The sequence below is a fragment of the Mercurialis annua genome, linkage group LG4, assembly GCF_937616625.2.
Source record: "Mercurialis annua linkage group LG4, ddMerAnnu1.2, whole genome shotgun sequence".
In the NCBI taxonomy this organism is placed as follows: Eukaryota; Viridiplantae; Streptophyta; class Magnoliopsida; order Malpighiales; family Euphorbiaceae; genus Mercurialis; species Mercurialis annua.
This window is the reverse complement of record NC_065573.1, coordinates 26,141,272-26,154,996: the sequence shown is the minus strand read 5'-3', so window position 1 is coordinate 26,154,996 and position 13,725 is coordinate 26,141,272. Positions and strand designations below refer to the sequence as shown.

At 37.3% G+C, this 13,725-nt stretch overlaps 3 protein-coding genes across 3 annotated transcripts; 2 read left to right on the top strand and 1 right to left on the bottom strand.

Annotated features, from left to right (window-relative positions):
• On the top strand, positions 1-1,142 carry LOC126678501 (uncharacterized). Its single transcript, XM_050373397.1, has 2 exons — positions 1-588; positions 666-1,142. Exons 1-2 carry the CDS (start codon positions 1-3, stop codon positions 1,140-1,142), a joined length of 1,065 nt encoding a protein of 354 aa, XP_050229354.1.
• Positions 1,143-6,379: 5,237 nt separating this feature from the next.
• Positions 6,380-8,348, top strand: LOC126678089 (uncharacterized). Its single transcript, XM_050372962.2, has one exon. The coding sequence runs from the start codon at positions 6,524-6,526 to the stop codon at positions 7,937-7,939; it is 1,416 nt and encodes a 471-aa protein (XP_050228919.1). The 5' UTR covers positions 6,380-6,523; the 3' UTR covers positions 7,940-8,348.
• Positions 8,349-11,355: 3,007 nt separating this feature from the next.
• On the bottom strand, positions 11,356-12,168 carry LOC126678781 (indole-3-acetic acid-induced protein ARG7). The gene has a single exon (XM_050373684.2). The coding sequence runs from the start codon at positions 12,035-12,037 to the stop codon at positions 11,666-11,668; it is 372 nt and encodes a 123-aa protein (XP_050229641.1). The 5' UTR covers positions 12,038-12,168; the 3' UTR covers positions 11,356-11,665.
• Between the last annotated feature and the right edge of the window lie 1,557 nt (positions 12,169-13,725).

Genomic DNA, 13,725 nt, shown 5'->3' with positions numbered 1-13,725 from the left:
ATGTCTTCTTCTTCTGACGATTTCCTTTCCGGATTTCAAGTAGATTTGGACGTCCCGATGGGTGGTCCTGACGTTCCTATCGCCGACGTTATTCCTGGCGACATTGTCGTGGATGGGGCTCCTGTTGATATCCCCCTAGCTCCCGCCGAGGTAGCGTTGCCTGAGGTTATTGTTATAAATGATGATGATGGTGATGACTCGGCTGTTCCAGTCGACGACGAGGCGATTCCGTCACTACTCCCCCCTCTAGCATCATCTATCGTTTCGGGGGGAGTTGGGGGTGTGGCCTCAGGGGGGCCTGTTGTTGCTGATTCGGGGGAGATTTCTCTAGGTCGAGACCCGGATTCTCCGTCTAGGAAAAGACGTCGAGTTGTCGATGATTCTCCTACGAGGGAGAGTTTTCCTGGAAGCTCTTCTTCTGCTCCAGACTTGGTTCAATGGGTCGAAGGTCAGGATCCTGCCAGTTTGCTGAATCCGAGAGTGCTAGCGGAATATATCCGGACTTTGGCGATTCCTGATGATGTCACGTGGTTCTGTGGTAGGCCGGGTCAGGAGCTTTCCGATCTGGCTTGTTTTCATGGTTTCTCTGTAAGTGCTTTCTTTCTTGAGTATAATATGTTTTTTGTATTCAGTTGCTTTCTTATTTGTTTATTTCTGGTGTGTAGGCCCTTCAATCTGTTCTGGTATTGAACGACCGCCGACAGTGTGCCGAGGAGGAGGTCGAGCGTCTGTCTGCTCTTTTGGCGACTTCCGAGTCTGAAAGGGCGAAATTGAAGGCCTCTTTGGAAGAGCATGATTCCCTTCTGGCGCAGCTCAAGGCGCAGGATGCGATTAATGATCGCCAAGTGAAAGTGATTGAGAAAAAGACCGATGACTTGACTCAAGAGATCGAGGAGCTCATTCGGATCAATTCCCTTGTTGGTGGGGAGAGGGATAGTCTTAGAACGGAGGTTGAAGGTCTTCACATCCGTCTGCTAGATACGAAGGCTTTTTACTCTGCTCTGATAAGCGAGTATCGCCTTGCGATTGGGAAGAAGCTTCTGGAGCAGAATCCCAATATTGATCTTTCTGGGGTTAACGGGTTGGATCCCCAGGCCATCGCCCGTGATCTCCTCGTCAAGATTTCTAAAGACCGTGTTTAGTGGTTTTCTTTTGATTGTATTTGCTGATGTATTAATTTTGCTTTTTGTAATTCGCAATTTATGAATATATTTTCTTCGTTTTTCTTCGAAATGTGCTTTTGCCTTATCTTTATGTACTTGTCTTGCCTCGAGGGTTACTCTAAACCCTGTTCTTGGCGTTGCTTTTTGTAGAGTTAATCTGAACTCTTTTTATTTTTGTTTTTGTTTCGAGTTAATCTAAACTCTTTTTTGGCGATTCGCCTTTTCTGAGTTAATCTAAACTCATTTTTAGCCTTTCGTGGCGATCTGCCTGGTTCGGCTATTTTGCTTTGAGTTAATTTAAACTCGTTTTCTTGGTTTTTAGCCTTTCGTGGCGATTTGCCTGGTTCGGCGATTTTGCTTTGAGTTAATTTAAACTCATTTTCTTGGCTTTTAGCTTTTCTTGAGTTTGATCTTTGATTTTTTCTTCTTTCGTCTTTGATTTAATCATTCGTGGCTGTTCTTGATTTTTATTTCTTTATTGGTTCGTCTGGCTAATCAGATGGTAGCGAAATTGAATTTTTATTGATAAAAAGATGGCATACAAAGCATTAAAGATAGATTTGACGCCATCTGGTAAGACGGAGAGTCGTTACCGATGATGGGTCGTTTTTCATTCCTATTCTTCCTTCTTTTCGGTCTTGTTTTCTTGGAGATCCACCACTGATTCATCATAGCACTTCTTGGCTATTCCTTGGTCTCCTCTCAGCGTCACTACTCCCTTTTCAGTCGGTACCTTCATTGCCAGTGCTCTGATGCTGGTTACCGCTGCCGAGTCATGGAGGAAAGGTCTTCCTAGGATGGCATTATATGTCAATTCCATGTCCACTATGTTAAATAGTGACATGATTTTCTTGTTCATTCCTCTTTCTGGGCCGATTATTACTTCCAAGGTGACTGCTCCCAGCGGGGTGATGGAGGGTCCACCGAGTCCTGATAGCGGAATTGGGACTCGGCGTAACCTTGACGCTGTTCCTCCCAACATTTTGTATGCTGCATTCGTCATGAGGTTTACTGCACTTCCTTCGTCGATAAGGATCCGCTCCATGTTCCAATTTTCAATGATAGTAGTCACTACCAAAGCATCGTTGTGAGGTGCTGTGACGTGTTCATAGTCTTCTACATCGAAGATCACTGGCGGCATGTGAGTTTCTCGTATGTTCATTACTTCCTTCCTTTGCTTCCTCCTGATCGTGGAGCTACTATGCCCTCCACCATTAATCATGTGTATGGTTCCCAGAATTTTGGATGGGCGCTCGTCTTCCTTTTCTTTTGGCTTGTCTTCTCTGTTTCTTTTTTCTCCCTTGTCATTGCTCTTCTCTTTTCGGGCCACAAATTTCCTCAGTTCGCCTGTGTCGATCATTCTTTCGATCTCGACCTTTAAGTCTCTGCAGCTATCCGTTTCGTGTCCGTAATCGTCGTGAAATTTGCAGTACTTTCTGGTGTCTCTTGCTTCTGCTTTCATTTTGGGTGGCCATACCACGTTTTTGATGTTTTCTTTGATCCACATGAGGACATTAGTTCGGCTGGTGTTTAATGGAGTGAAGTTATTCTCATCATCTCTGGGATCATATCTCGATTCATATCTTGTCTGGGGGGCGAATCGTCTGCTTTCTTCGGGTCTTCCTCTTCTGTCATCAGGTTTGGACTTGGTTTTTTCTCTGGATCTCTCTTTTGATTCTTTTCCTTTTGCTTCCTTTCCGCGAATCGCCCTTCGCCCTTCGTCTAACTCGAAGTATTTCTGAGCTATGCCCATTAAGTTTGAGAAAGTTGTGGGTTTATTGACTAGCAGCTTGTCCACCAGCTTTCCGAATCGCGTCCCGTCTCGCAATGCTTCTGTCGCCATGTCGACGTTCAGGTTGTCTATCTTCATAGCTTGCTTGTTGAATCGTTCGATGTAGCTTCGCAGGGTTTCTCCTTCTTCTTGGATACAGGCTCTTAGGATACTGGTAGTGGTTTTAGCTGGGATGTTTGTGAGATATCTGTTGAGGAATTCTGTTGAAAGCGAAGCGAAGCTTTTGATCGAGCCTGGTTTTAATTTGTTATACCATCTCTGGGCTGTGCCCGTGAGCGTGGTAGGGAAAACCCTGCAGAGGATGGCGTCTGATACGCTGAGTAGCCCCATGGTCGCTGTGAACCTAGAGGTATGGTCTCGGGGGTCTCCTTCCCCATTGAAAATTGGCAAAGTCGGCAGCTTCATGCTGTACGGGATGGTTTCCTCCATGATCTCGGGCGAGAGGGGTGATCCTTTCAGCCTGAGGTCCTCTATATCCAATTCTTCAGATTTTAGTTTTTTGAGCGCTTTGGCGATCTTCTCTTCTAGATCTTCTTCCACCACATATGTGGCTTTGCTTTTTTGGGGTGTTTCTGACGATTCGCCCTCTCCTTCTTGGTGTTTTTTCTTATTTTGTTCTTTCCCTGCATCTCTTTCTTGTCGCTTACTCCTTGGTGGGGCATCTTCTTTTTCCTTCTCCCTTCGTTCGTCTCGTTTCGTATTCAGACCGCTTCGGGCGTCCTCCTGGTTGTGCTCATTTCTGGGTGCCTCTGGTGATTCCTCGTTAGATTTTTCTCTGTCAGGACTTTCCTCTTCGCTGGTTTCCTTTTCTCGTTGGTTTCTTGCTTCGTTCCTCTCTTCGTTTCCTCTGGTCCGAGGTTCCTTGCTTTTGTTGTTTTCTGCCCTTGTCTCCCGTCGGCCTGGGTTTGCATTTCTTGTTCTTTCTCTTCTTCTGGGAGCTGTAGGGCTGAAGTTTTCCCTTAGCATTCTCATAGTTTCTTCGTGCCTGTCGTTTGTTCTTTTGGCCTCATTAGCCAATCTGTCAAGATTTGCCTGCACAGATTCTAGTATCTTTTTCAGCATTTCGCTGTGTGGATCTTGTGTCGCTGCATTTGGTGCTTGTTCTTCAGTGCTTAGGTTGAAAGCAATTGGGATGCTTCCTCTTATTGGATTAGTTTGGTACTGGGGTGTTGAGAAAGAGAGCCCTCCGGTGTTGCTTTTTTCCCCGGAGTTGAGAAGCCCGTCTTCCGTCACGTTGATTATCTCCGGAGTGCTTTTTGGGTCCATTGGTTGTTTGTCTTTCAGGTTTACTCTTTCAGAAGTCATCTTCTTCAATGAGATTTGTTTTTGAGTTCAGAAAAGCTCCTTCTTTTGAAGTTTAGTTAAGCTTTTCCCACAGACGGCGCCAATTGATGGAGTCTGCCTTCTGAACCGGTGAGTGAACCTGCAAAACAGGGTAGAAGCTAACCGGACGGTGGTTGTCCGATTAACTCTCCGATGCTAAAGTCAGTTTAGAGCTTTGAGCAGCGTTTTGAGTATATGAATGTAATTGTAATTCTAGGCATACCTCGTGCTCCTTTTATAGTAGACGAATATACCTAGTAGAGTTGTATTAGGTAGGTGAATCCTACTTTGTAGGGATTCGGCCGTATCTTAAGGATTCTCCTGATTTGTCGAGATCTACCTTAATCTGATAAGAGTCCTATTTAGGAACGTCTTCCTAAATAGTCTTATCTTCCTAAAGTAGAGCTTATCCTTCCATATGTAGTGTTTGTGCCCAAATAGGACAAGGTTTCCATATTTAGTCGTTTATCCGAATCCCGGACCTGACGCGCTCTTGGCGGATCATGTGGGATTCGGTCTTTATTAGTGTATTACCGAATCTTAGAGATTCGGTATCTCCTTCATATCTTTCCGTCTTCAGGGGGAGTCCGGTGTCGCCTGAGAGTGAATCTCCTGCAACTCGGCTCCATTATACTTACAGTAGGATTCGGTATCCATCATTTCTAAAAGTTTGTATAGTATTCCCTCCGTCCCAAATTAATAGAAATTATTTCAAATTTTTTTATATCAAATAGACACTAGATATTTACTTTATTAAATAATTGTCAAATACATCCTCATTAATGAAAAAATGACAAAACTATATAAAAAGAGGAAGAAAATAACAACAATGCTAAATTTGTTGAAATATTACATGAGCACCTCAAAAAAATGAATAATATTAAACTTTTTATCCTTATAATCTCAAAAATAATTTTATGTTTAGAATGTATTTCATTTCTAAATAAAATTTAAGATATTTTATGTTTGATATTCAAAATATAAATCATTTCAAATGAATTGCAATTATATATGAAATAATTAAAATTTAATTTAATATTTTATTTTATCAAATAATCAAATCATCCAAAAAAATTTAGAGGCTCTAACTATAGTATTACCTTAACATATACCATGTTCAAATGCTCATTAAACTCGAAGCGTGAACAAGTAAATTTACAAGTCCATTTTATCTTATTTTCTTATCTTGTACTCAAATATTTCAATCAATCAAATGAGAACCACTAAAGATCGAACCGTAAACCTTTTGATTATAGAAATTTTGACACTATGTCAAATAATCACTTAACGTAAAAAGTAAAAAAGTTGGGTGATGCTCCAACTATAATATTATCTTAGTATATTTTCTTAAAAATATTTTCTTATGTAATTTCTTTTTTTAACTATTAATGCTATTTTTTTCATTATTAAAAAAATATACAAGACTATGAAATTCCTTTTCAAAATAATCAATCTATAAAATGAAAAATAATAATTCTAAATAAATTCTAAAATAAATTAAATATAATTATTATGAATTTTTAAATAAATTTCTTAGAATTTATCTAGTTAAACTAAGTTCATTTGATTATTTTTATATAATCGAGTATGTGATTAATCAATTAATCACTAGTTTCTCTTTTCCAATTGGTTTCACGGATTAAAAAATATTTCTTTTAAAATAACGTGTTTCATTTATTTAATTATAAATATCAAAATAATATACTGAAAAAAAGTAAAAATATTAAGGGTTAATATCATAAAAATTCACCAACTTTATACGTTTTTTCAATTTAATCACGTAGTTTAAATTTTCTCATTTTCATGCACAAACTACCACTTTTTCTCAAATTCATGCACGGCGCTGAGGTGTCATGACTTCATTGTTGTAATTCGCTGAGGTGAAGATCATGTGCATTAATTTGGGAAAAAGTGGTAGTTCGTGCATGAAAATGAGAAAATTTAAACTGAATGATTAAAATGAGAAAACGTGTAAAGTTTGTGATTTTTTGTTTGACATTAACCCAAATATTAATATTATCATGAGCTTTAACTATACTCGATCCTCCCCAAATTAGATAGGGTAAGAAATTAAGAATATTTGGGAGTACCAATACGTTGAAAGCGCGTGTTACATCTTCTTCGACCATCGCGTGAACATCATCGTCGTCGCCATCGTCAATATCCCCCATTTTCTCTCCCTTCCTCCGTCGACCAAACCAAAAATAAACACTTTTCAGCTCTTTCTCTCTCTCTAAAAATCACCATGACCGATCACCACCACCACCATCACCACCGCATAGCAACAATACAAAATCTCCGAACGACGTCGCATCTCCTCAAAACCTCCATCGTTTCATTCACCAACAATTTCTTCACATTCTTTCTCCTCTCTCTCCTCCTCTTTTCCTTCCGTTCTTTAGTCGAAAATGGGACCCACTCTCTCACTACCTTCATCGACCGTGACCCTTCCCTTAAATCGCTCCTCTCCCGCCTCGATCTAGCCGGAAACCGCCATCACAGCAACAACAACCACCTCCCTCCTCGCCGTCTCCACCACCGCCGTGCGTTTCTCCATCTCACGCGCGTTGGAACGCTAGATGATGATTTTTTCTCAGGTGACGATGATACTGATCGCTCATTCTTTAACCCTAATAGAAAATTATCACCTAATGGCAGTTCTGTAATTCTTTACAATTTTGATCATAAGTTAGGGTTTTCTGATTTCATTTCTGATAATGGTGTCAATGCTCATGAAACGGTGCGTTCTGGGGTTCAATTTAAATTCGATGGCTCAATTGGTGGTGGTAGTAATGATTTGTATGATAATAATGAGGAGGAAAGTGAACGAGGAAGTGAAAATGCCGAGGACTTGGAGAGTAAAATTGTTGATTTTGAGTTTTTTATTAAAGGATTAGAGATTGGCAGGCGTGATGCAGCTGCTTTGTTCCTTTTAATTAGTTTTCTATCTGCTGCTTATGGATGGGTGATTCTTGGTTTTACTGCTATTTATTCTTGGATTTTAGGGATTGTTTTTGTTGCTGTTGTTTATGAATTTTTAGGCAGGTTTCATCATTCCTTTGTTGGTGTTATTTGGGATGGTTCTAAGTTAGGCTTGAAAAGACTTACTGGTTTTATTCTTATGAAATGGGCTGTTAGAGATGCTTTAACTCAGCTTATTGGGTTGTGGTATTTTGGCGAGATTGAGGATCAGTACTCGTTTTTTAAGCTTTTTGTCAGGTTGAAGTTGATGCCATTTTCAATTATGTCGCCGTGGATTCTTGGGTTTGAGAAGGAAATTTCTGGATTTCTGTTTACTTGGTTTTTGTCGGATGCTTTTGTTGCATTTATATTTGCTGTTGATGCATGGGTTACTATTGTTGATTCGAGGAGAACGGGGAGAGAAATTGTTAGGGAAGGTTGTTATTTGATATCAACAATGTTTAATCAGGCTGTTCAGCTAAAATCTATGGAAAGTATCCTATGTGGATCAGCAGCTAGATGGGTTTTGAGTCGGGTTCTTGGGAAGTTTTTGGCTGCAGTTTTACAGTCAACTCTGGAGGTTTACTTTATGATAGCTTGGTTGATCTTTTATCTTGCAGCAAGGAGTAAAGATGCTAATTCTGAAGGAAGGAGGTTTGGGAGGAGAGAATTGGAGGGATTGATTGATGGCCTTAGATGATAATACTGGTGAAATGGGGTGAGATAATTGTTTCACTTGCTGGCTGCATCATCTGTGACGCGGAAATAGCGTATGCAGTGATTTCTCAGTGCTTTGTGTATTCCCATTTTTCAGCCCAAGTCAGCACTGCCATTTGATTGATTTAGTCGCCAGCTACTTGTTGTATGTACTTTTATCACAAGGCAATATACTACTTGTATATTTTTGATGAGAATGCTTCATGTGTATATTTCTTCCAAGCATTTGTTACAAATTCCTCGCAATATCTATTATGTTACCAATCACAATATAGATTGAGAAGGTATTCATTTACATCCATATGAGCTTTGTGCTACCTCGTTCCAGAATATGGATTGTATTTTGTATGTTTTTTTTTTCAACTAAGCAAGCATGGTGGAGTTGAGTTGTATTTGGCATTTCTTATGTTCTGTCGTATCTGCTGTGCTTTTAAATTTGAATTTCAATAGTTTCTTGATTTAGTTGGCTTTGTTGCTTGTGCTGTGAAATAAATACTAAATCATGAACAATTGGCGACAAACTTTATGTTATAGTTAAGGATATGGCTGGTTTACTTAACTTATTTGATGAAGCTGAAGAAAAAAATGTCATAGGCATATATACTTACGTTTAACTAACTCCATCCAGACGAGCAAGACATTGAGGTAATATTATGGATTTCCCCCTTTTTCTTACATGTATGGCCCCCATTTTTTACTTTCTGCTAAATCCTTTTTCTCCCTTCTTTAGCGTGCATATCCATATTAAGAGGTCATTATTTTTTGGCTATTGTTAATCTGTTTTATGGTTCAATTAGATATACAATTAAGACATTTCTTTGAAGATAAAAGTAGTATATATATATACACATTGAGAAGTACTTGAGAGGATGTGTACTTTGTTAGAAACTTGGAAAATTAGAGAGATAATAATTGAGAGGACCTAGCAGCTTTGGAAGTTTATGACAGCCTGCTAAATTTTGTTAGGAATGTTACAAAGAACTGATTTATCTTTTGTCGTTGTTCAACTGTATGAGAATGTAGTCACTAGTACATATAGTATGTTAGATTTGAGGAGGTCCTTCACTGTCTTACACTGGATTGAAGGGTTTTCAAACAAATCTGATTTATTGCTATTAGTTTTTGTGTTGAGGTTGCGAAAGGAGGGTAAGGGAGGCTTTGATGTATTTTCTGGGGTCAAGCACTGTGAGATGTTAGACTGTGAAGAACACGCTAAGTTGGAAAATTTAATAGGTGCAGAGATCTGAAATTTACATGTAACATGGTTTAGGTGCAATCATTTAAAGTATTAGAAATTCACAGTTTCTAAGAGATGCGAATCAGGAAGATAGGTTGAGTTTAGTTGAAAATATGGCATAAGAAACATGGATCAAGGAACATTTGTACATTCTGAGTCTGAAAGCAAGTGTGCAATAACATGGGTCATTGACAGTTCCTACATCTAGCTCATAAAACACAGGTATTGAAATTGGAAGCCCTAAGCATTTTAATGAGTATGAGAATCTGTTATGCAGCAAATGCTGGTATGCAGAAATTTTGGTGTTGTCTTAGGCTCTTAGCATGGTGAAAGAAAGACCAACTATGTTACTAGCTGAGCTCTTCCTGGAAGTTACTCATTGCAATTGAAGAAGTCTTTTGAATGACATTGTAATAAATTCTTAATTTTTTTGGTTAAAATTGACATCGAATCTCCTTTTCAAATTGACACTTTAGGTAGCTTTATTGTCATGGATAAATTGGTTATTTTGACCTCATGCTGAACAATTATTTTAGGCTGGTATTCTTATTGAAGTTAGCATTTCTTTTGGGAACTTTTCTTTTCCATTTCGATAAGACATAATTTTCATGTTAAGAATATACTAGCTCTGCTGTTTTCCTATTGCTGTTGCTGCGCTATCCGCTTCCAACAGATGCAGATAGTTGATGTCTTCACGAGATGGGGTGTAAATTTTGATCTTCTCACACTGAAGATGATCCTGCCAGGACACATCCATCCATCATGTGCACACGAGATGGGATGTAAATTTTGATCTTCTCACACTGAAGATGATCCTGCCAGGACACATCCATCCATCATGTGCATTCAGTTTGGAGATCTTATGACATAAAATGTTCAACATAAAATGTTCAGGTATATGTTCGCATGTGTAAAGCAATGCTGTTTGCTTATGCTGTTCCGACAAGGAAAAATATTCATGTATAAATAGTATGACAAGATCTGCAAGTGTTTTCTGAAATTTGATGAATTACTGTAATATTGTCGGTTTTGCTGAAATATGTCACTTTGAAGATGGAATATATAGAAGCCAAATATACTTCTTGTCCCTGGAAGAAATGGATCATTTATGATTTCCTCTGTTTCTGGAAAGAACACTTGTGAAGCTTTCTCTGTGAGGTTGCAGAACTTGTAGCTCTTAAACTTTTTGGGGGCAACTAACTGTGGGATGTAAATTGCCATGGCTTATAATGATTTAGCAACTAATCTCCTGGGGTTGAAATTTTTTTGCAGCTCTTCTATTAACTTTAAAGCATGAATGGTAGTACCATAGTAGTACTTTTGGAGCTTCGCCGTTAGGTCGCAAAGAGGGAAGTAGGGCTCCTATTGACTAAAGGTTGGTTCTGCGGTTTTCTTTAGAATGAAAGTACCTAAGAAGCCCCTACTACTGACTTTGTTTGATTCAAAAGGCGAACAGCAGAGGATGATCCCTTGAACATGGTATGGTCTGGGAAGTTTTTTGTTACTTGGGGTTTATTTAGTTTCAGACATGAGAAAAAAACAGGTATAAGAAAGTTAAAGAGAGTTATGTTGCTGAGGTAGGAGAAAATAGACTGCAATGATCTGCTATTGTTAGCGCTATCATGTTTTACATTTGCCCTTTTTGGTGAGTTTTTGTGTTAGTGCTTAGGGCATTTTTGCTTCTCTCTGTTGGAATTTGGAAGAAAGTGCAGTTGCTTTTCCCAATTTTAAATATTGTGTCCTTTGAGGGAGCACTTGGGCTGCAATTTCTGCACTTATGCACTGGAGAAGGATTAGCTACATATATCTGGCTTGACCCCTCAACCCATTGGCCCTTAATTACCTCATCTACATTTTTATTTCAAAAATAAAAAAATGAGCAAAGGGTATTTCCGTATTTGAATTTGCAATACGCTCTCATATAAGTCAAATTTAGTTTACTTTAATAATTTAACCTATAATTCTTCATTGATAGGATCAATTACTCATTCTATTTTCAGAGCGCATGGAAAGCAATTGTGAAAATAATTGTTTCTAATATGATATGTCAATTCTTATATGTTTTTGTGTTAAAAAAATTTTGCGGCTGTTTTTCACGCGAAATAGGTCTAAGTCTGACTTATAGGAGTCCGCTTCATAAATTTTAAGAACCGGGATAATCCTTTACTTAATTTAAAAATATTGCATGATCCTTGAGTAAGATCTCTGGCTTGGGTGACGTTGCATTGAAAATCTCTGTGAATTTAAGCCTACAGCAAACAAGATGACAGGATTTACAGCGCAGAACATCTCAAATTGAATTACAAATTGAATGAGGGGAGAGAATCTTTATGTTACAGTTACTACTTACTAGTACTACTTAGTCTACAGCATACAAAGGGTTACACTTAAGCATTACCTTAAGCCTCAAGGAACAACAATCAATCAGCTTTCTGAAGAGCTATATTCTAATATTAATAAAAATCTTATTCTTTAGAATGACAGGCAAGTCTTTCCATTCTGCGGAGAGCTCGCGCATCGGACAACGTCTAAGAAAATAGTCTCATCGCAGGGAATGCAGAGTTTAGAGTCGGCAGTGAAGTCATATTCATCTTTAGCTTCATCAAGCAATGCTCTGAAGAGTGGATGCTCAAGTAAGCTAATCTTGATCACAAATCTCTTATAGTTTTCACCTACATATACAACTAAATGACCCTTTGGTACATCTCTTGGTATTGATTTTCCTTCATGCAGTGAAGCCCATAAACTCCATTGACAACAGTGCTCACATCCTGCACAAGGTATCACTCTACTCCCCATCTTCCTCCATTTTTTAGAACATGCTTTGATGAATTCTCTCTTCATATTCTTCTTGTGCTAAGTGAGTGATGAAATAAGATAAGGGACTGTTTAGTGCAAGTGAGAATTAAGATGGGTGTGGTAATAGTGGTGATGAGAAGGAAAAATAGACAAGGGTTTATATAGTGTAGAAATGTGGAAGTGCCAATCTTTTTTTTGAACTTTCTATTAAATGGTTGATAAGACAAGGCGACTTTAGCTGGCTGTGTATAATATTAATAATATTTCTTCTTGCCAACAAAATTTATCCACCAGAAACTTCAAAAACCTTTTTTACTTTAATAAAATGTACTTTATTTGTTATTAATTTTTTACTTGAATTTTCTTATTGTATTATAAGACGCTAAAAATAAAATTAAGCATATGAACACATTTATTTTTTAAAATTATATATAAATTTAGAGGTGAAAATCTTTTTGAAATAGAAAAATTAATAATATTTAATATGTATATACAAAAAAGTAATTATTTTACTCCTAGAGAAGCTGCAATCCTACTTCAAGAGATAAATATGTGTAGTTTACAAGTGTAATGTGTAAATTATAATGGTTTCAAAATACTTGGCTCTTTAACTAAAAAGTATATATAATTACATTTAGAATAATAAATTCTGTAATCTCATACTCGAATGTTAGAATAGAAACACATGTTATATTACACAACTGTTGTGCCACATCACATGTGCAATAAATCAATAAAATTTATAAAATATTGGGATCTTTAATGCTTGTTTAGTTATTTAAAAAAAAAATCCAACATTCCAAACATCTTATTAGTTGGTTGCACAAATCATATATATATAAAAATATTTTTTTATATTAATGTAGATTTTATCAAAGCAAATTTAATAGTTTAGTTCGGTTATTCGATTTTAGTTCATTTTTTTATAGGGACACATATTATATTGATATAAAGAAAAGGAATGGAGAAAATGAAGATAAAAAAGAAAAGAAAAAGAGGGGGTATTTGCCGTGCTGTACCTTTCTTCCATTAAACAAAAAGTGGTGATACGAAAGTGTACGAAATGGAAGAAGACATGATATAAAATGATTAAATCTAAGGGTCATTCATAATAATTATAATTAACTCATAAAATGACTAAATAGTAAGCAATAAGGTCAATTGTTATTGTGGGGTTTGGTCTATTTGTAGTCAGTAAAGTAAGGAATGGTGCTTTGATCACTCATCTTAGACCCCACAAAGTTGAAATTACAAAATTATAAAATAAAATAAAAGATAAGATATGAATTCATTCATGTGGGGGATGGGATAAGTTTCTTGGACTAAGTGCGATACCACTTATTTGTTATATGTTCTTTAGATATACTTTAATATTTCCTCAGATTTTCTTTTATCCATCCTTTTCTTCTTTACTTACTTTACATGACATTGTTAAATTTTAATTCAATTCTTCTTCTTTCAAGTTTTTTTTTTTTTTGAAATTTGTGACAAGTCCGTTTTATTTATACCGACTTTAGTCATTTTGTTAGCGATAATACTAGAGTTGGAGCCTCGCAGTTCATTTTTTTAGGTGGATTGATTATTTAACAATTTTAACTTCAGTTAAAGTATAGTGTTTCTTAGTTGAGAATCATAATGAACCAACTAAGTAACAGAATAATTAAATAATCATGCTGTGTTAATTGCAGTAGCTAAGCTGGATTGCACAATTAGTAAATGCTGTGGTGTAGACA

Coding starts and splice junctions, on each gene's coding strand:
- LOC126678501 (XM_050373397.1), top strand. CDS start 1: ATGTCTTCTTCTTCTGACGATTTCCTTTCCGGATTTCAAGTAGATTTG. Junction 589..665: donor CTTGTTTTCATGGTTTCTCT/GTAAGTGCTTTC, acceptor TCTGGTGTGTAG/GCCCTTCAATCTGTTCTGGT.
- LOC126678089 (XM_050372962.2), top strand. CDS start 6,524: ATGACCGATCACCACCACCACCATCACCACCGCATAGCAACAATACAA.
- LOC126678781 (XM_050373684.2), bottom strand. CDS start 12,037: ATGAAGAGAGAATTCATCAAAGCATGTTCTAAAAAATGGAGGAAGATG.